At 42.8% G+C, this 21,316-nt stretch overlaps 1 protein-coding gene across 6 annotated transcripts in view; it reads left to right on the forward strand.

Annotated features, from left to right (window-relative positions):
• ttbk1a (tau tubulin kinase 1a) overlaps positions 1–20,866 on the forward strand; it is a 38,538-nt gene extending 17,672 nt beyond the window's left edge. For 3 of the 6 annotated variants that reach the window (XM_034588726.1, XM_034588717.1, XM_034588708.1), the window contains exons 8-16: positions 396–488; positions 1,081–1,206; positions 1,285–1,439; positions 1,758–1,968; positions 2,166–2,338; positions 2,483–2,823; positions 3,021–3,202; positions 17,919–19,372; positions 19,463–20,866. In XM_034588726.1, coding sequence (XP_034444617.1) covers positions 396–488; positions 1,081–1,206; positions 1,285–1,439; positions 1,758–1,968; positions 2,166–2,338; positions 2,483–2,823; positions 3,021–3,202; positions 17,919–19,372; positions 19,463–19,874 — 3,147 coding nt within the window. In that variant the 3' untranslated portion in view covers positions 19,875–20,866. Of the gene's footprint in view, positions 1–395; positions 489–1,080; positions 1,207–1,284; positions 1,440–1,757; positions 1,969–2,165; positions 2,339–2,482; positions 2,824–3,020; positions 3,203–9,270; positions 10,769–17,918; positions 19,373–19,462 lie in introns of those variants that run through there. The other 3 variants (XM_034588751.1, XM_034588743.1, XM_034588735.1) reach the window with 1 other exon arrangement.
• The last annotated feature ends 450 nt before the right edge of the window (positions 20,867–21,316 follow it).

Below are 21,316 nucleotides of genomic sequence, written 5' to 3' on the forward strand. Positions count from 1 at the left end.
GAGAAATGTTAAATGTTAATGTCAATATAATGACTTAATATCTAATTCTCAGTATTTTCAGATACTATGTCATTTTTTTAAAGTGTTTATTATATTATATATATATGATTTTATATTATATGTTATTATAGCAACAAAGTTTTTAATTATATTTAATAAATACGTTTTTTCTGTAGACAAATCCCTGTTTGTGGCTGACAAGTGATGCGAATGTTCTATCAAAGACTTTCACAAATATAATGAGGTGTTTTTATCAGTGTTTTAACATGAATATCTGACGCACTTTCATAATTATCGAGAAGAAAAAGTGTATAAAAAATGAAGAACTTCCCTTAAACGTCTAAATCAGAAGCTTCATCGTCAGACTCTACATTTACCGTTGTGTGTTCCTCCAGGAAATGGGTCGCCATGACGACCTGTGGTCGTTGTTTTACATGTTGGTGGAGTTCGCTGTCGGACAGTTGCCATGGCGAAAGATCAAAGATAAGGTAACGGTACCAAGAACTAACTCCGCTTACACAAAAACCATCCGGTCACTGCTGCGCTAACAACAACAAAATGGCAAAAATTTATTCAGACAATATGGCACTGAATTGTAACTTGTGAACACCAGGTGGCGTTGCAGTTATTTCTAAATCAATTATAAAGTTATTTTGGCAGTTCTTTGTGCTTTTGATTTTGCCTTTATATTCCACTTTAAACTGTTCTTACTGTTTTAAATTGTTTCACTTTTGACAAAGCATATCAACATGTTGGATCCAAAAACACAGAGTACAAGCTGGTGACGTTTCCTCAGGAGGAGGTGGAGACCAAACACAGAGATAAAAGAGACGACACACTAGACACACCTACTTTATTAGATAATATGTTATATGTTTGTTGCTTGACCAACAAGTTGTTAAAACTATCAATGAATGCAGGTTTCGCTGCTTTACAACAAGATTCCACCTCCTCGTTAACCAACTAAATTATTAACAATATGGGACGAGTTGATTGTTATTTTGATGTAGATAAAATATCACAAACTGTAAATAAATCCTAGTCTGCGGCTGAGAGTGTTCTTTGTTCTCTTTATTCCAGGAACAAGTTGGTCAGATCAAGGAGCGTTACGACCATCGGATGCTGCTCAAACACATGCCTTCAGAGTTTAATATCTTCCTGGACCATGTCCTGGCCCTGGACTACTACACCAAACCAGACTACCAGGTACTCCCTGTAGAACCATGTGCGGTCTGTCTGCGTCTTTACTTCAGGTTAACGAGTTTGTCTCCTCTTTCTGTCCAGCTGCTGATGTCGGTGTTCGAGAACAGCATGAAGGAGCGAATCATCACGGAGAACGAGCCTTTCGACTGGGAGAAGGGAGGGGGCGACGTCACGCTGTCGACCACTGCCTCCACCCAACCACAGCACAACACCCGACCCACCGCCGCCATGGTGGGGTAAGAACCAACTAACCAAACCACGAGCAACATTAGTGACGCCTGCAAAACCAGAGCTGAGCGTAATTATTCAGCATAATGTCCGACACCGTTTAACTTAATGTCGCTGCGTTCCCACTTCTCAGATAAACCAAAATAAGACCCCAGACTATCAAAATAAGACAGGTATTAATAAACTCAAATTATTCTGAAAACCCCTGTTGTCTCTCATCAGAGTATGATTGAGTTAATCATCTCGACTGTTTGTTGAAACGAGCAGAAGAAATAAAACATACGACACATTACAACACTTGTGTATGGACGGTTTCTGTCCCACAGAGCCATCGTGACGCCAGTTCCTGGAGATCTTCAGCGGGAGAACACCGACGATGTTCTGCAGGACGAACATCTTAGTGATCAGGAGAACGCCCCCCCGGCCCCGCCCAGTCGAGCCCCCGGGGAGACGGGTGTCCAACACACCGGAGAGACGGGAGAAGCCTGGGAGGACACAGACTTCAACCGCAACAGACTCAGGATCAGCCTGAACAAGGTCTGAAGTGAACAGTGTTGGTAGTAAAGCTGTAAAACATGTTTGTGCTGGTGTAACCAGAAACCAGTAAAGTAATAGTCATGAATTATTTATTCATTATCTATTTTATTCCATCGTTGGATTCCTTTGATGATAAAAACTGAGTTGCCAAACAATTTATTTCCATTTTTTCTTTCTGTCATGCTGTCGATCTTCAGGGGGCTCAGGAGGAGGAGGTGGGTCGGGCGGTGTGTCCGGTGTCGCCAGTTCGAGGCGGAGCCCCGGAGTCACCGACAGGTCAGGGTCGGTCTTTACGGTATCGCCGGGTCAACAGCCCTGAATCTGACCGGCTGTCTGCTGCTGAGGGTCGGCTCGACGGCTACGGACAGAGGTGACGTTAAACTGTTGCACAGCAGGAGCTTTCAGGGCTGGAGTCTTAAACACAAGTTTAAATGTGAAAAACACACTGTCCTCACTGTCTTCGGTGAATTTAGAGTCACAATAGTTTCCACATGTCTGTCTGTGTGTCCTCCAGGTCTAGGATGGACATCCTCGGCTCCCCATCTCGTCACGTCTACTCCTCCCAACCTGCACAGATGCTGTCCATCGACCCCGGTTGCCGTGGGGATCGACAGGTCAGTGGTCGCCAGGAGGTTTCGGTGGCGTCCGTCGACCAGGAGGCGCACAGCAACGCCTTCATCCGCTCTGTACCACTGGCCGAGGAGGAGGACTTTGACAGTAAAGAGTGGGTGATCATCGACAAAGAGACGGAGTTACGAGACTTCCAACCGACCACATCGGGGACGACTGATGAGGAGCCGGAGGAGCTGCGTCCCTTAGAGGAGCAGGAGGAGCGGAGGAGGCTCAGGGCAGCAGGTAACAGACTCTGCATACACCTGGACATTGACAGAAACTAAGAGAAGGCTTGCCAGCCACATGGTTCTGCTCCAAGACAAACACAGACGCAAATCTCTTAGAGTCACAAAACCAAAACCCCAAACACTAAGTAAACGTAGTGATAATTGAAAGTCTGTTGCCACCACCACCCTCTTTACACCCTTTTCTTCCTGCAGGAGGGGAACTGGTGGTTCGTCCAAAGACTCACACCAGGGAAAGCAGCCGAGGGATGCTAACGCTAACAGAGGAGGAGGCGTCGAGGAGGAGTGGTGGGAGCCCCGCCCAGTCGCCCTGTCACTCGCTGCCATCAGGACGCCCCCGTCGGAGAGAGTCGGATCCCACTGGACCTCAAAGACCGGTAAGAGAACCAGCCAACCAATCACAGGAGAGCTGAGCTCTCTGACGGCATGTTGGTGGACAGATGAGCGGCGTGGAAGGCTGCTGTTTACATTCGTTACTCTGACGACCAGCTGTCTATAACAGACACGGTCGTAAGAGGCGCTGTTCAGCAGCTACTGCTCCATTTATCTGTCGTCAACATGCAACTTAAAGGGATAGTTCACATCAAAATAAGAATTCACTTATTATCTACTCACCACTATGATGGAGGGGGCGTGAAGTGTTTGAGTCCACAAAACACTGAGGGGGAAACAGTGCTGCAGCCAAGGCGACCTCTTCTTCAGACGTAATAAAACAACAGAAAAACACAACATGCCTCCATGCTGCTCCTGTGGTGTCATCAAGTGTCCCCAAGTCCCGACGGTCAAATTCCACAGGAAACAACGTCATTTACACCGAGTTTTTAGCCTTAATGTCTCTGATACCTTCCTCGGAGGCGTGTTCACGTACCCTCGGGCACCACGGAACACGGCACACACTCTCGCCCCCGGGGTCCGTGTTCGTGTGGCTACGTCCGCTAGCTTTGTGTCGTGTTTTTTCTGTTGTTTTATTACGTCTGGAGAAGAGGTCGCCTTGGCTGCAACAAAGTTTAGCCCTGAGACTCCTTAAGTGACTCAAAGACTTCACCCACCCCTGCATCGGCATCGTGGTGAGTAGATGATGGGTGAATTTCATTTTTCAGTGAACTCTCCCTTTAAAGGACAAATCCAGCGTGATCTGAGGTACTGCCGATTTCCAGGTTTCTCTTCTTCCAGCAATATTGATCATTCAGCTACGTTTGTACTGTGTCAAACGGAATAGTTTCTAAGTTGCAGTTAAAAATGTAGCTCCTGACCAAGGGGCTGTCGGTTCAGTCCTAAGACTCAAAGACAGATCAGGAGGTAATGAGGCGTTTTCCCCTCAAGGTTCAACTCCTCCTGCTGTTCACATTCTTCATGTAGGTTTTGTGAATGAAGTTCGTTATCAAAGGAGACGATGCTCATATTTTCATTTCATTGCCTTAAATAATGATGAGTCAGCTCTGCATTTGTTCAGAGATCAAAGCTGTTGTAGCACTGTTACCTTGTTTCTATGGCCCAGTCATTAAAGGGTGGTTTCCTCCGTGTAACAATACTTTCTTATTGTTAAACTTTCATTGTGTATTTTACTTCAAAAGTGTGGAAACGGTTTCTCTCATCAATTATTTATTATATATATATTATTATTGCATTAGTAGGTAAAGTGCTTTGAGATAATGTATAATGGGGTATGTTGCTATAAAAACATAATTTAAGTTCTCTGAAACTGGATTTTTTAAATCAAGAAATATTAATCAAATAATGATTTAACAATGGTAAGAATCTGTCCTACAGTGATAGTAATTTGTCTGCGTGGTCATGAAGGAGTCGTAAACAACTTTTTGACCACTTTTGATTTGCTGTTGAAGATAATGAGCTAAACTTCTGGGCTCATGCTGGATTGTCTTTCAAACGGTGAAGAAGGCCGACGGACTCCTGCAGGAGTTTGTCTGCAGATGATCGCCTGTCACACGCACTCGTTGTGTTCGCAACCAAAACCTTCCCCCTCTTAAGTGAACGGTTTATCGAGTGAAATATTCACCACGAGACAAAGACCAAATCACCAAGTTACTAGAACCAAATATTTCCTGAAGATCTACGGAATAAATTTGTTGTGCTCATGTAAAGGAGCCAACGTTAGCATTAGCAGAAACATTTCAAGTTCATCCAACTTCATTCGTTAACTCCCCAACTTCTATTCTTATTACGTCTTTGCTTCTACTGAAGTTAGCATGCTAACCAGCGTCTCGTCACTTAACCAAAGTCTCAGGGGATCTGTAGTTAATGAAAATCACAGATCCTGATTCATCTTGAAATGTCAGGATCACAAACACTGATGAATAAACTGTGAACAGATTCTATACGAACAGAAGCTAACACAACACTTTAGTATCCAGGTGGCTCTGAATAGCTTTAACTGTATTGATTGAACTAAACCTGACCTGACAGGTTTGGTTCAGTTGTAACATGTAGCTGCTGATTTACTTTGAGCCTGGTGATATCAATGGTTTGATTTTTCCACGACTGCCTGTGACACATAAAAGCCTGTTGTTGTCGTCCCGCTGTGTGAAAGGCGCGGCCATCTTTTCCTCGCCACTGGAACTGAGTGTTAATCTTTCTCCCATTTCTTTCTCCGGGGTCAAATTCTGAATGAGTGAATGTGAAACAGCTGCAGCTGCCATGATGTTTATATGTCAGGATGTTGATGATGTTTCATCCTCTGTTGCTCTGCTGTGTTTTCTCTTGTTCACTGACACATACGAGTTTCACTACCTGGTTACACACACACACACAATCATACTGATCCTGTGGCTGCGTTGAGCAAATGTAAATTTATTACAAACAAACCAGGGTAAAAAATGAAGCCCAGTGTCCCAGGAACTAACCTCCATATTGGACTCATACGTCCAGTACCAACGTTCATTGGATGTGAGAGTCTGACTTTCTGTCCTGTCACATGCCTGAAATTGAACAGCCCATTCATTCTTCACTAACCGTATCCAGTTGCCCACCCATAACATGATGGTTCCACAATGCAGATGCTATGTGCAGATATTGTAATAAGTTGATATTGAATGTAATCCAAAGTTTTGCAGAATCGGCCAATACTGATGTTCTTAGGGTCGTAAAAATGATTCTTTGGTTTCCCCTCGTGATGACACAGCAGCTTTTTGAATGAAAGCTGTGATGTGTGGGGAACACTTGATTTTTCGTGGGATTCTGTTGTGCTGGCAATTTCAGAATTGTTCTTGTTTAAAGAACGTTTGCGAAAACACATTTAGGAATGTAGCCGTGTCGGACTCAGTAATAAAAGCAGCTTCTCCCACAGTCCAGCAGAGGCTTACGAAAGACAGAGGGAATGTTTCTTTGTAGGCGGGAAAGAAATGTGCTAGTCGTGAGGAAAGTAATACAAACTGTGTCCAAATTCAGGGGCTGCGTACTTTGAGGCGGCAGTAGAAGGCGACTACCATATTGTCTCTTTTTGAAAGCTCCCTTCGAACACGTCTGTGTCCTTCAGCTCCCAAGTAACGATGGATCCACCTCGAGGATCCTCCTTCTCGGGCTAACATAGCCCAGGATTCATTGAGTGTCAGAAACAAAGCTAACAAGCTATGAGGGTGGCTGAGCTACATAACGTGCAGCAGCTCAAAGTAGCTACAGATGCAACGGTAAGAGCGAGACAAGCTAGTTATGCAAACAGGAAATCGTCTGTCGGATCTTTCGTGGACTGAGTCCTCTGAAGGATGCGGCCCTGAGAAAAGTCTCCTTCATTAACATAGACAAAAGGCCTCTGCCTTGACTGGTTGGGTTGGGAGGAGGGAAACGGGGGAGGGAGGAGAGGTGTGGTGCTATTGCTACATAGCCAACGTTAACTAGCTTTAGCTGCTGTTTACCAATTTAGCCCAAAAAGTTCAGCATCAACCTTCTGTCCTTTAATTGCCAACGTCTGCCTCCAGTGGTGGAAAGTAACGTCAGTCGATTCTTCAGCGGAGATTAGTTTGGAGGAACTCGTTGTCAGTTTCTTGTCGACTCTGTCGGAGACGTCGGTTCGACCTGAAGGTCGTTTCTGAGGTCGTGGTTTGACACATTTCCTGCTCGGTGGTTGTTTCTCTTCGCTGAGACAGTTTTTTCTTTGGTTGCAGGACTTCCTTGTGATTTCTGCGACTTGTATCTCTCACTGTTTGTCAAAGATAGTAACTCAACCTCATGCTGCATCAATCGCAGCTGTATTTTATTCAAACAAAGCCATGAATGTCTCTTTTTAAACAATGTGTATATGACAGGAGTCAGTCCAAGTCCTAAAATCTGTTTACTTTCATGATCCTGGAGAAAAGTTCAGGATTTGGAAACTGTCAAAAGAAAATAGGTCGTACATTTTCAAGGTTTTATTCAGGGTTGAATGTAAGAGCAGCCTGCTGCTTGGCCACATACACAACAACAGTGTTTGTCACCTCGACCATATTTTATATCATAAAAAGAGCAAAGTGTTTTCAGTCAATGTTTCAGTTGAAAGGAGAAACAAAGTTTTTTAAACTTTCAGGATTTCTCGGACTCCTTCAACTAAAGATGAAGGTATGAAAAGAGAGTTTATGGATTTAAAATGTATATATATTTGTTTTCACAGTTTAATCTTCAAAAACAGACACAAAAAGAGTAATTTATGTGCTAAATGGTAAAAAAATGTTCTGATAAACAGATGAACTAATAAAACTAATAAAACAGGAACCAAGTTTATCTCGTTGTCATGGAGAACCAAACCTGACACAGTAATAAAAAAGTATAAATGAAAATGTTTGATTGATCATTTAATGGACACTAAAAGAATAAAGCTGCAGTGTCGCATCACACCCACAACATCCTGATGAGTCCTCCCAGTAGTGGAGCTCAGTTTGTCCTGGGGGTGGCGCCAAAGGGGAAATCATGGAACTATTCTTAAATCTTATATCTCACTGGTTCATCCTGAAGGGACCAGGAATTTAATCAGGACATTTCATTACATTAGATGTTTTTCATTTTTTCTTGTGTGTGCTTGTGTATTTTATGTCCTGATGGTGGCGCTACAGAAAAGGTCAGGGGGTGTGTTCACCAGAATCATTTAGGATCCAACAACTGGGGAGTCTGACTATGCACAGCAGGTTTCAGGGAACATTAATGTGGAATTATTGAATTTCACATTTGTTTTTACATTATGTTTAAATCTTAGGATTTGCAATAATTTTCCTTTAGCAGTGATTTATTTTCTTTATCCATTTATGCTTTTTGGTTGAATTATACATTTATGTGACCATTTTAATTTCTTCATGCACTCATATATGTATTCACTAATAAGTCAGGTTTGGTCCTCCATACAGGCTGGATGTTACTCCATCACCTCTGATATTTCACTCTATCTGCAGCGTCGCCCTTTAAGGCCTCGTCACGGCTGACACGTGTGCACGCGTCCTTTTAAACGATACTTAAGCGGCGAGCTCTGCTTTCGTATGATTTGATTTTTCGTGCCGTCACCAGTAGACTCAGAGCGAGCTCTCCTCCACCGCCAACCACCGAGGACTGCCATTCTCTTTTTTTACTCCTCTCCAATTCTTCCCCCCCTCCCCTCTCCCTCCACATAACTACTGACGCCTTTGCCCCCAACCTATCGCTTTAAAAGTACACAGTATGTCGAGTTTGACTCACCTGAGGAGACACAGAAAAGAGCGAGGGTGCCATTGGGACAACACAAGAAGAAATAAAGTGATGTTTCGGGGTAAGCACAGTTTAGGAATAGTCCTTTACCTCTGTTCTCTCACTCACTTTCTGTTCCTCCTCTTCCTTTTCCTTCTGTTCAGACAATCTCCTCCCTGGTTTTCCTCCGTTGTGTGTCTGTGTTTTGTGTGCTTGATGACTCCATCTCTCTTTTGTGTTCCCTGTTTCTTTTGTTTTTTTTTTGCATCTCCAGTGGTAATGAATCATTTATTCCTTCAGAAATCCAACAGCTCAAAGTGTGAAGTTGTGCAGGCTCAGACTGTTGTAGACTCAGACTGTAGATTCCCTTTGTGCTCGTGCTGGTGACTTTGTCCTTTTTAAAGTGCTTCTTTGTGGGGGGAAATATTTTCATCACTATTTGTGCAGCTAGTCTGACCAATGCCACACAGCTAACAGCTCAACTGTTAACTTTTTCATACTGTAGCTTGTGAGTAGCATCTTGTAGCTCTGACTGTAGTTTACACCAACACTCCCTCAGCTTCTCTCCCAGGCCCCTCCCCTCATGACCTTTGACCAATCAGCTGCAGGCTTTAGATGTGTGAGAGCATCAATTAGCTCTCTCCTTTCTAACGTCTGGTCAGGGGAGGGAGACGAGGGCAGGAAGTCAAATCAGAGTGTTGGGATGTAGCCATAGCAAAACATAGCATTTCATTTTTATTACAACGGGTCTGTTTACATTTATTAACCTCCCCTCCCTCCCCCTCTCTGATTGGTCTGTTTGCAGTTGGATGATGACAGACACCAACCACGGCCCAATCAGCTGAGGAGGCTGGCCTCCTACGTCTTCTCCTCCTCCACCCTGGAGACGGAGCAGTATCCCCACAGTGGAGGCAGCTTCATTCAGAGGAGCCGCTCGGCTGAGAGTAGCCCCGCCCACATCACCGCCACCACGTCCTCGGCCCGGCGGCGGCACGCTGGCACTCTGCCGGCGCCCGGCAGCCCGCGGAGCAGACACTCTGTCCTAAACGTGTCCAGGACGCAGCTGCAGCAGATGTTAGCGAAGCTCATGAACAAGAACAGCAGCTGAGACGACTGAGAGACTCAAAAATACACATACATGTGAAATACACTGACACACACACACACACACACACACACACACACACACACACACACACACACACACACATATACATATGCAGGGTTGACCGAACCATTTTTGTGGCCTGGGGCAGAATTAGTCCCCATTGCCCCCCACTGCACCCTGGTGCCCCTAGATGCAAACTGTACTTAACTGATTATCTACTGAGGAGTTAACTGATTATTGATCTATTTAATAATCGATAGATAAATATGTTATGTTGAATATATTTGATATAATATATTTAATACGTTAAATATAATAATATATATATATACAAAAATTGTAGATATTAAAGAAAAATTATAGATACAAAACTGTTTACAAATACCCTTCACAGAGTTCAAAGTTACATTTTTAATTAAAACCCGGATTTTATTAACGATCCAATAAAACCAGTAAAATAAATGTTGGTTTTGGGCCCCTGGTGGTTTAGTTCACTTCAGACCGGCTCTGCATATACAAACTTTAGACTGTAAATAAAGATTAATGACTGTAAATCAAGGTGGACGACACGTCTCCACTTCATCACACAATCAGTGTCAGCTGTCAATCATCACGTCTCAGCTTGTTTTACATCATCAAATAACTGATTCAAACCAAACTGATCAGAAACACTTGAACAAACATCAGAGAGAGAAGAACGACCTGAAATGACAGAAACATCTTTGACAAACATTTATTTAACAGTTTAGTCCATGTCCCACCTGCTAACATGGAGGAGGAGGGTTTATGAATTATACTGCAGCCAGCCACCAGGGGGCGATAGACACACTTTGGCTTCACTTTTCATCGAGCCGTCATGTCGTCCATCGTTATTTACAGTTACACAAACACATACATGAATATGCACATGTATGAAACAGCACACTGAGAGACGGACAATAACCGCACACGCTACTACAACACACACAAACACACACACACACACACACACACACACACACACACACATTCACGTAGCTCTACCACCGACCTTTCAAGCAGAGGAACTGAAGAAGAGGATGAAAGTGCTGACGACAGGAAATGTTTTCCATGCAATAAACTCTAACTCTCTGCGAACCTGATTTGCACACGCCACAGATCTGGAAACTGGTGGGAAAATGTGAAACAGAACATTTCCTTCTTGTTTCTGTGAAGAAGAAGAAGAAGAGCACGACGCCGAGTGGAGCTGCTGACAGACTGTTAAGCTTTACAGTGTTTGTGCATTTTATTCATTTTTAAAAACGCTTTTCCTGCTGAAACGAAGAAGCGATTGTCGAGGAATGCAGGTCGTCCCGACGATCGAGTTTTTGCACCGAGACTTTGGAGTCGGCGTCTCCACCGTCCCGTTCATCCCGTCCACCGAGCAATACACTGACACCGCTTCACGCCACGTCTCCACCGACCCAAACGTCATGTTTCATTAAATGTTGTGTGTGAAGAGGAAAGTGTGAGTTTTCTCTGTGAACAGGTTGAAGCCGTGAAAACTGATCATTGGCTCGGATCTCAGCCCTGCAGTGTAAATGTTAAACATAAAAAAAGATCAACAAAAAAACAAAAACAGCAACGCTTTAAAAAAAAAAAAAAAAAAAAACGAAATAAGCTTTTCATAAAATAACAAAATAAAACCCCCTCACAAAACATTTTACTAAATAAATTCACAAGTCCAAAATATGACAATAACAAATTAAATCACAATACTCATTTTATATAAATGTTTCAATATAACTTCCCAAAACATCTTGACTGGACAGAAATATAAACTATACAACATTCAATCCAAGGAAAAAACTACGTCCGACAAAAGTTTTGCTTATTTTGCAGCAAATGTTAATTGTAAAAGTTAAATTTCCTTTGAATTTATTGAACATGTTTAGTTTTGCACATGATGAGGTTCACATGGTCGGTATTTGCCCACAGACGGAGCTCTTTGCATTTAACTCGCCCTGTGTCTGTTTAGTGAATTCATTTGTTGAATTTCTATGTTTCTTTTTTAAATCAAATTTGTACGATTGTAGGGGACTGCAAATGGTGGCAGAGTCGGGAGGGGGACGTCTCACAGTTTTACCGCCTGTTGTGTGTTGTTACTAGTTTTTAAAAGTTAGTTTGTCGTGTGATTGTTGCATCTCTGGTTCTATTCTTTTATCCTTTATCTGGAGATTATGGCTTATTGTTATTCGTCATCTTTAGATGATGGTTGTCAGTGGCTCCATCGCTTTGGTCCAGACTGAAATATCTCACCATTGTCTTTAAATTTAATTCAGGTGTTCATGCTCCTCAGAGGATGAATCCTACTGACTTAAGTGAGCTTTGTTTTTTCTTCTAGCGCCACCAAGAGGTTCCCATTAGTAGTTTTAGTTAAATATTTCAACAACTATTGAAAAGACTGCCATGTCATATAGTACAGATGTTTCCCAGAGGATGTATCCTCATAACCTTGAGGCTCATCTGAGTTTTTATTTAGCGCCATCTTCAGGTCAACATTTTAATTTGTCAATACATTGTTTTTTGACCAATTACATCCGGAATTCAGCTGTTTGCAGCTATTTAGCAGACATTAGCATACCTTAGCATGCTAGCATTGTCTTTGTTAGAATGCGTACGGCTTTAGACTCTGTTCTTTAAGCCTGTGATCCTAAATCAGCATTAAATGATCAGGTTCTTTGAGATATATTAAAAAGTTTAGTATTGATCTTTATCATAACAAGCTTCTCGTCTCTTGAGTCTCTTTGAGTCGTTTCAACCTGGAGACAAAAAGGAATCCGACACATCATCCTCCCAGTAGAGGCACTTTGTTGTCTTAACGTAATAATAATGATAATAAGTCATAATCTCAAGATAACAAGCTCAAAACAACTTTCAGAAACCACAGTCAGTCGAAGCTACAGCAGGTTGTCTTGGCGATTTGAAGTCTTTACTGTCGAAACCTGCATCGGTGTATTCGAGTCATCCAGGTCTTCCGGAGGACAAGGTCGATCCTGAGATTGGTTTCAAGTTGTGTTTTTGTTGGTGGAGACACTGAAAAGTAAGCATTGAAGCTTCTTGCCTTAAAGGTCCATCAGATTGTAGGTTTCGGTTGTTCATTACCGTCGTTCTCTGCTGACCTCGGTGGAATGATGAGTCATCGAGTGTGACCTGATCGAAACTGAGCTTCGTTGCGTTTTGCATTTTCCTGGTCCTGACTTGTTGTCATGTTTTCAGATCGTAGTCTAATTTCCATCGTGCTTCCTCGTCCATCATGATTTTCTGACCGCTGGACTTTTACTGTTGCACTTTATCACTGAGTCTCCCTGAGAGGATTATTTTGATTGAAAACACAGATGCAATAAGTGAAATGTAGGATGTGTTAGCAAAAACTGACAAGTGAATTTATATGTTTTTTTCCCAACATTTTCAAATCACATCAGTTTTTCCATTTTATTTAGTCTTGGCAGCCTTTGGTTCCAGGTCAAGTTATGCTAAGTTCACGCTACACAACTTTCTGTCTTGTGTGCGGCTGTCTTGCAGTTGTTGTGAGTTCATACTACAAGACTGACCTGCGACAGGGGGTCTTTCCCCTCATCCTGTGCTCCCATTGGCTGGAGCTGACTGCAGTTGTTTCGCAGACTCCGACAAGATTTCCGGCAGGTTGGAAATCTGCTCAGAGTCTGTGATGTTGTTCTTTGAAGAGCCCACTCACGCGATTAACGTCTGGCGATCGGGGGCTTCTGTCTGCGACTTTCAAAACCAGTGAGAAACACTGGAGACACAGTAAGCGACTGGCAACAAGGCTTGACTCATATGTCTGCTCTGCTCTAATTGGCTGCAGCTGTAACAAATTGGTCAAGATGTTTAGCTGCTAGAAATCTAGTCGAAGGTGGTAACTTGACAGTGAGCGATAGCGATCAGGGACTGATCAAATGCTGATTTGGTTCCGATCTGGGGCTTTTATCTGTGAGTGTCAGCTCTGCATTATGAACCATGCAGATAGATTTCTGAACCTAGAGCCTGCATACTAAATGTAGCCAGGGTCTGTTTCATTGTTGTGTTTATTTCTGTGTCGTTTGTTGGTTTGAGTAAAAGTGTGTTACCATGTCCACGAAGTTTCCCGGTAGTTACGGTATTAAAATAAAAATCAGGAGCAAACACCTTGAAATCTGCGAACATCCCACATCCAATGACCAAACTGAAAATCTGCAGTTCTCTGAAGATTCAGAGACGGAGGGTGTGAAATATAGATTTTGTTGTCATTGGCATTTTGAAGGACATCCACATTTTTGTGTCGAAAAAGAAGATAAAGAAAATATTCTTTTATTGAGCCTTTCAGTTCCCTCTTAAAGAATTACCTCCACAAATACTTGTATGGAAGAATACTAGAAAAAGACCTTCCAAGCTCTTTAGCTCTTTAAAGCCTCTGGATTTCGAAGGTCCCACTCTCTATTGTAAATGTCAGTGTAGTTTCTATGCAATTTTTGAATGACACATTGACTCATCAGTTCTTTTGGAAACAAATGTCTTACAACAAAATGAAAAGAAAATAACAGTCATCATAACAAACAGCAGCAAGTGATTTGAATTGATATTTAATCAAGAAGTTTGAGATTTGCGATGTGTCATTGTGCCGCAGCGAAAAGATCTTTACACATTGTCCGTTTTCATTTTGACACTTGCTGTCAAATTCCCAGCAAGTTCAATAACAGGACTAATATCCTCTGAATCAGAAACAAACTCAAAATCAGTGCTCGTTCCGACAGATGGAGGTTTTCATTAAATACATATTAAATACATGTCTATGGTTGGTTCTTCACGATGTTACGACAACAACGTTGTGATGGATGAGTGTTGAGTAGTTTTATATTTGAACGCTGCTGCTGAGCGACAAACCAAAGCAGCTGTTCTTTTGGTTTGTTGCTTTAAATGTCATTCAAACGACCTTCTATTCAAAGTCCAAGCTGTGTCTCCTCCACATTCTCAATGTTTTTCCAAAATCTCGCCACATGAGACCTACTAGGACGGCCATTTTGTGCAATGGAAGCAAATCTCTTGCTTCCTAAAAGTGTAAAAGGGCTACATTAATTAAATATGCACCACCTGCGGTTTCATTAAGCTTCTACCTAAGGCGTTAGCATTAGCTTAGCCTGAGCAGGACATGTGTGTCAGTGCTGAGGCTCATTACAGCTCCAGTTTGTTTTCTTGCTGCTTTATGCTGACTTCAGGACGTCCTGCCTGTTTTTTTATATGTATCATAGCGTTAGAGTACAACCACTTAGAGAATGTATGACGTGTGCTAGCTGCTAACTCTGACCTTTGTTTTGCACGCCTGCAAAATGATTCACCTACCGTACAAGATTGTCACTGATACGTGTTTTGTCCTGTGTCGCCATGAACGCAGCGCCACCTTCAGTTAAAAACAGGCTATGGAATTCTCTGTGCTTATTGTGCTGAGGAAAAAAACAAACATCTGCAGCATTAATGACAGCGTGTCGCACCCAAAGACTGTTTACCGACTGTCGCCACTCTTTGCATGAGATCTACTGTTAGTACGACGCACCTCTGACTGTAATATGACTAAAAACACCACTGTACTGTAATTACAACAAAGACAGTGAACATACACCTCTGACTGAAAAACGTCTGTGATGTTTCTCTGTAAATAATTCACACTGCTATGAGAGGGGATACTCACGGATCAGAGCTGTCGAGTCCGTCGCTGACTTTAAAATGTCAAGAAGCAGCAGGAGACGTTTTTTAACCCTGATCACAGAATCCATAATTCATCATCACGTCTTTTATTCTGCTGATGTGACATTTTACAGTGTTTTGTGTCTGCATCATTTTGCTGTTAAAACATTTTCTAAGCGTCAGTTGAGCCGACAACTCAAGATGAATGGGATATTCACTTTTAAAACAAGTCTTATTTTTGCTGTTTTTGACATAACTCCCATCGACCATGTTAAAATTACAGCTTCATAGCAAAGACGCCAACAAACCGGATGTGAACATTAGTGAAAAATCAAACTGTCCACTGTGAACATTCAGCAAATTCATGCCGGATTAAAGCAGGTTCACAGATCAACTTCAACTTCATTCACTCACCACGGTTTGTAGGAATTATGGACCCGACAACAAAAATAAGATCCGGTGCTTCAAACCTTTACATGTGAAGTGCAAGACGCTAAATTCTGACAAGGCCGACAGCACGCTCCAAACTAAATGTGCTGTCAAAGGCTTGTAATGCTTCTGGTGCTGTGAGCAGGTTTGTTTAGTGACTCTAGGATTCATTTAATGAAATTTCCAAAATTAGCATATTGACTGAAACACTGCACTTGTGAACAGGCCCTTTTTTGGCTGAAAGAAAACATTAAATTTAAATTAGTTTGGAGCGTCGTGTGAGTCAAAGCTGTATATGTTCGTTTGATTTAAATTGGATTCATTTTCAAATTGTAAAGTGATTTAAAGAAAACGTGAAAATCTAATTAAGTTGTTGATTAGAAATTCCTCATATGAAGAAATGTGATATTTAAATACAGTGCTGTGGTCAAACCAGAAATTAGGCACATTTTCTTAACCCATGAAAAACGACAAAAATTATGATTTCATTTCATCAACAATACTGTGAATTTGAGGCTTTTCTGTCTTTATAGTTTCCTTTGCTCTTCAGTCAGTGAGTGTGGATTTACCAGAAACTGTTGAAAATGGTTTAACACAAAACATTTATACCTCATGAGTCACGCAGTTGAATTATATTAATATAACAAAAAACTATGCTCCTTCCACGACATATTTAATTGCATATTTGATATGTTAGCGCTGAATTCTATGAATAACAGGGTGATATTGTACAGATAAGGTACAGACACTGTGTCTTTAGAGATGAACACGTGTCCATGTTAGCTATGTTTAGACTGTACGCCACATTCACTACGTTATTGATCCGTCTAAACTGTCACATGAAATCACTCGTGTCTCAGAGGAACATTCAGACGTAGGAAATCCTGTTTTTAGAAGATGAAGATCAGTTTCATGTCTGTGTCACGTAACGGCAAAGTTTCGCTTCATGTAGCACAAAGACTGAAGCAGCGGGAAATTTGTAACTCATCATGTACCTTTGCACGATTCTGATTATCATTAAAACAGCCGGTTTAGTTGATTAGCTTTAATTAAGCTAGGCTACTGTCCGCTAAGGTAGACACAGAGGAGAAGGTACAATATGTTTTCTATTTCTACATCTATTCTAAATTATATAATATACAATTTGCTCAAAAGTGAATTTGTTTTGTCTTTTAACACAGCCACGTTTCCCCCTGCTCCCAGTCTTAGTTTGTGCTAAGCTAGGCACATCTTGGACCTATGGCTGTACTAGTTAAAACTCTCTCATCTGACCACAAAAACAAGAATTTCATAAAACATCTGAGTGTTCCTTCAAAGTGTTTGCAATAAAAGCAGGGTGTCTGTAGATGAGGCAAAGATCGAACAGTGTTAGCTCAGTGTGATGATCCGTGAGTGTCTTTCACGTGTATAATACATGTAAGCGTTTCTTTTCTATCACATTATGATTGTACAGTTCTGCTTGTATAATTTAAAGCATGTGTTTTAAACTTTTTGTAAATCCAACTGATAACTGTGTACATATACAGAAATGTAGAAAGTCAATAGGTTTGCAGTTAATCTCTAATAGCATGATAATTAGCGGGGTTTAGTCTGTACAGGCTCTATGTTAAATCTTTATGAAGGAAAACACTTGAAATACACCTGATATCAGACTGTGTGCTGTCTAAGGATAAACTCTGCAAAGCATTTTTTTTGTGCCTTTTATATCAATGTATGTAATCTAGACAATCTTGAAAAGCTTGTGTACAACCAAAATGACATTAAAATGGTTTTGGGGGCAAATACATCAGTTGCTGTGGTCTTTCTAAGAGGGGCCACACTGACCTTAGCTTCTTCTAAGCCATTAAAACACACAATTTGTTTTTTCTCATAACGTAATTACAATGATGTTTTTTAAAAATGTGATACAAGTAGAAGGGGGGAAGTGAAACCAATCAAATGACAACAAAAAATGTTTTTATTGCACAAAGACACATTCCTTGATTTTTTTTGAATGTCGATGTAGCATCAGTAGGACTGATGTGATGAGATATGGACACAATCCAGTAGGAATTCCACCTCTCATATGGTTTGATTGGTCGTCCACGTTGAAGCTGCTATTGAGAGCGAGAGTTCATGCTTTGTGACATCAGTGAACTCCTAACATCATGTTTCTGTTCGATGTTGTGTTGTTCTGAGTCTTTCGCAGGGTAACTAAATTGTTGTTAACTTGTTTCCAGGTGTTATCACCCACGGAGCAGAGCATCCCGTTGCCGCCCTCCCCAGACTACAGGACAAAGGGCCAGAGCGACGAGAAGGAGCATTTCCACATCCTTCCTCAGCTCCAGGCCAAGAGGGCGGACTTCCTCACAGTAATGCTCACTGGTACTTTGCCTCAGCGCAGGAGCTTTGCCACGCCAGATGAAGAAGAAGTCCCAGAACCTCCAGGGCCAAAGGATGACGATGTCACAAAGAGTGAGTCCAACAGCGAGGCCAGTCAGAAAAGCACTGAACGTAGCCAGGAAGCTGCGCCCTCCACACTCATGGCCGAGGACCAGAGGGTCCAACGGGAGCACGCCTCAGCTGCTGATGCAGACCCTGACTTGGAGGACGCATCCAAAACTCTTGTCCTCTTCTCTCCTGGAGACACTCGCAAGTCTCCCTCAGGTGATGATCATTTGCTAGAGGCTGAGTTGGCCACACCATGTACCCTCAATTCCCGTAATGACCGCCTCCTGGTCGGGGAGGCAATTCAGCCTGAACCTTCGGAAACTGGGCGTTTGTCCCCAGCTCTCAGGTCAGACTTGAGGCCTTCCACTCCCATCGCTCCTGCATCACCGCCCTTCACCAAAGTTGAGCGAACTTTCATCCATATTGCAGAGACGTCCCACCTCAACGTCATGTCTTCCAACGGTCACTCTGCCAAGGAGAGTGACCGTGAAGTCTTAGCCATCATGAAGGACTCAACTGTAGAGGATTACTCTCGTGAGCAGGGGGGAGCATCAGTGACAGAAGAGTCTCCAGAGGTGCCAGACCAAACTGCACCAGTTGACAAACACTCCAAAACTGAGAGTGGTGTGTCACCTGTCCTGGCCCAGTCTTTGGAGCCTGTCCCAGAAGCAATGTCACCAGCTCATGAATATAAAGATCTGTCACAGGAACCTAAGAAACAGCCGTCACCCAGTGAAGAAGCTGCCAAGCTTCAGACAACAGTATCAGAACTACCGACATCCATTAAGCCCAGAATCCGCAGCCTAATCCCAGTACTGATTTCTGAAGAGGATTCAGGCTCAGAAAAGTCCTCCTCCCTCTCGGCTCGGGCTCGGCTTAAGCAGCGGGCCAAGCAGCTAGACTTGGCCCGTCTGCTGGTCCAGAAACAACAGGGTCGCTGGATAAGGGGGAGGATGCTGTCTGGGACGTCATCATCGCTGTCCTCTGGGGACGATGAGCGTCGGAGGGCCTCTGAAACTCTGTCCACCACAGGCTCAGAGGAGGACATGCACACCTCGGACGAATCCAGGAGAAGCTCGCGTCTTAAACCGACTGACGAGAAAGGTTCCAAGGAGACCCGGAGCAGGATCCCCAGGCCTGTCACCCCCATAAAGAGGCCTTCAGGGGGGCTTGCTGCTACTTCTCCTTCCCCTCTCTCCTTGCCAGAGTCCAGCACTAAAGGAGCACCAACCTTTGCTAATGGGTATGATTCTGTTTCTCCCTTTTTGTGTATTAAAAATTCTCATTTTGAATTTTGCAATTTAACATCTCCAATTTTCTCTTCTGTCCACAGGAATCGGAAAATTGGTCTTAGCACTCTTAGCAGCCAACGGAAGTCCAAACCTGTCTCACCCAGGTCCTCCTCCTCATGTCCCCGCTCCTCTGCTGCCCCCGCCCTGTCTGGCAGCCCTCGAATGCCCCTGCGAGTCCTGTTTGGAACCCGACGCAGCCTTAGCTCCACTCACTGCAGGACCGACAGCCCCTCTCCTCAGAGAGTATGTCCGTCCAGGCAGCCACTCTCAGTTCGAGCCCCAACTGTCCCCGTGCTACCGCCCAGGACTACAACAACCATGCGGCGCAGCGCCTCACAGGAAGCCACTGCCCAGTCCTCCTCTGGCATCATGTCCACCAGGACCCGGCCAAAACCGGCTGGTACGACAAAGGGGAAACCGGTTGCCAGGGAGAAGGTGGTGCCCGCTAGATAATACAAAGAGACTCATCACTGAGACACGTTTATGTTTAATCAGTCTTCGGACAAGCAACGCCTCAAAGGTTCTCACTTGATTCCATATTAGACTGTGCTGTTACAATGACCTCCTTCAACTCATTTAATATGTATGGACCTCTTATTATTTTCCACGGACAGCTTACCGAACTATCTTCATGGGCTTCCAGTAATTTTCACTGACTGTCGTACAGGAGCGTTGCTGCCATGGTGCTATGGATATGTCCCTGGCCAATCCCTGATCTACGCTAACTGGTTCCGGGAGGTGAGAATCTTGGCCTCCAACAAGCTAAGTTTCAGAGACTCTCATCTTACACTGTACTCCCAGCTTGTCCACAGCTATACTACTCTTCTACTGACAATACCCTGCTTGGTTCACATTGCATGGTGAAGTATATCACAAATACATTGACTCTGTAGAAGGAAAACGAGAATCTGTACCTTTAAATTATTTGATAAAGTTCTCCCCTTCCTATTGGCCAAAAAAAGATCAAATTGGACTGGTTTGAATGCCCAAACTATGATAATATCGTAAGAGATTCCTTAATATATCCTGTGTCAATTATAGTCTTGGATAAAGAGAAGAGTTGGATGTGAACACAAAATAATTTGCTCGGCTGCTAGCCTCCTCCTCATGGTGTGACAATGGGCATGCTTTAATCAATCTATTTTCTGGGTGTTTTTATTTTGTTTATGCTTTGAATTGTACAGTATATAATAGAATCATTTCCCATAAAGACATCTTTATTTTTTATCTTGCCAAGCAAAATGTAAATTTGAACCTTCTGTACCAATGTGTTGGCACTATGCCTGTTGTTTATCGCATGAGAAAAACAGGGTTAACCATGAGAGGACGACGCTATACCTGCTTGGATTCTGCAGTGCAAAGGTCCGCTGATTGTTGGAGCCCAGGTTGTTTGTAAAGGGGTCGATGGGCACTGAACTGTGAAGTAAAGTCTTGATCATGTGAAACGGCGTCTTGTCATTATTTTCTCCCTGGTTTCCGGTAAAATTAAAGAACAGACATGACCTGGGTCCAGATCAGATCCATCCACTTCCCACAGGCCTCAAGTATGATATACAAAAATACTAGTTTTGATCAGACCCGAGGGAACAACACTCAATAAATGTGAACTGTAACTAAGTACTACTGGTACAATATTCTGTGCAAGATATTACAGCTTTAGTTTCCAGTTACTTTTCAGTTTTACATTAAACCGGTGTTTCAGATTTCTCTAAGTTTTTTGTACTTACATTTTAAGTACAAAAGAAATATTGGCCCTCAGCACATGAGCATCACTGTTACAGCTCTGAATACACGAGCATTTGCCTCTCACAATTAATGTCATCAGTAATTTTTACGTTTAATTAACGCATTAGCTCCCTAACACCCCCCCCCACTGCGAACGTGACACCAAGCAG

The sequence above is a fragment of the Hippoglossus hippoglossus genome, chromosome 1 (assembly GCF_009819705.1).
Source record: "Hippoglossus hippoglossus isolate fHipHip1 chromosome 1, fHipHip1.pri, whole genome shotgun sequence".
Taxonomy (NCBI): domain Eukaryota; kingdom Metazoa; phylum Chordata; class Actinopteri; order Pleuronectiformes; family Pleuronectidae; genus Hippoglossus; species Hippoglossus hippoglossus.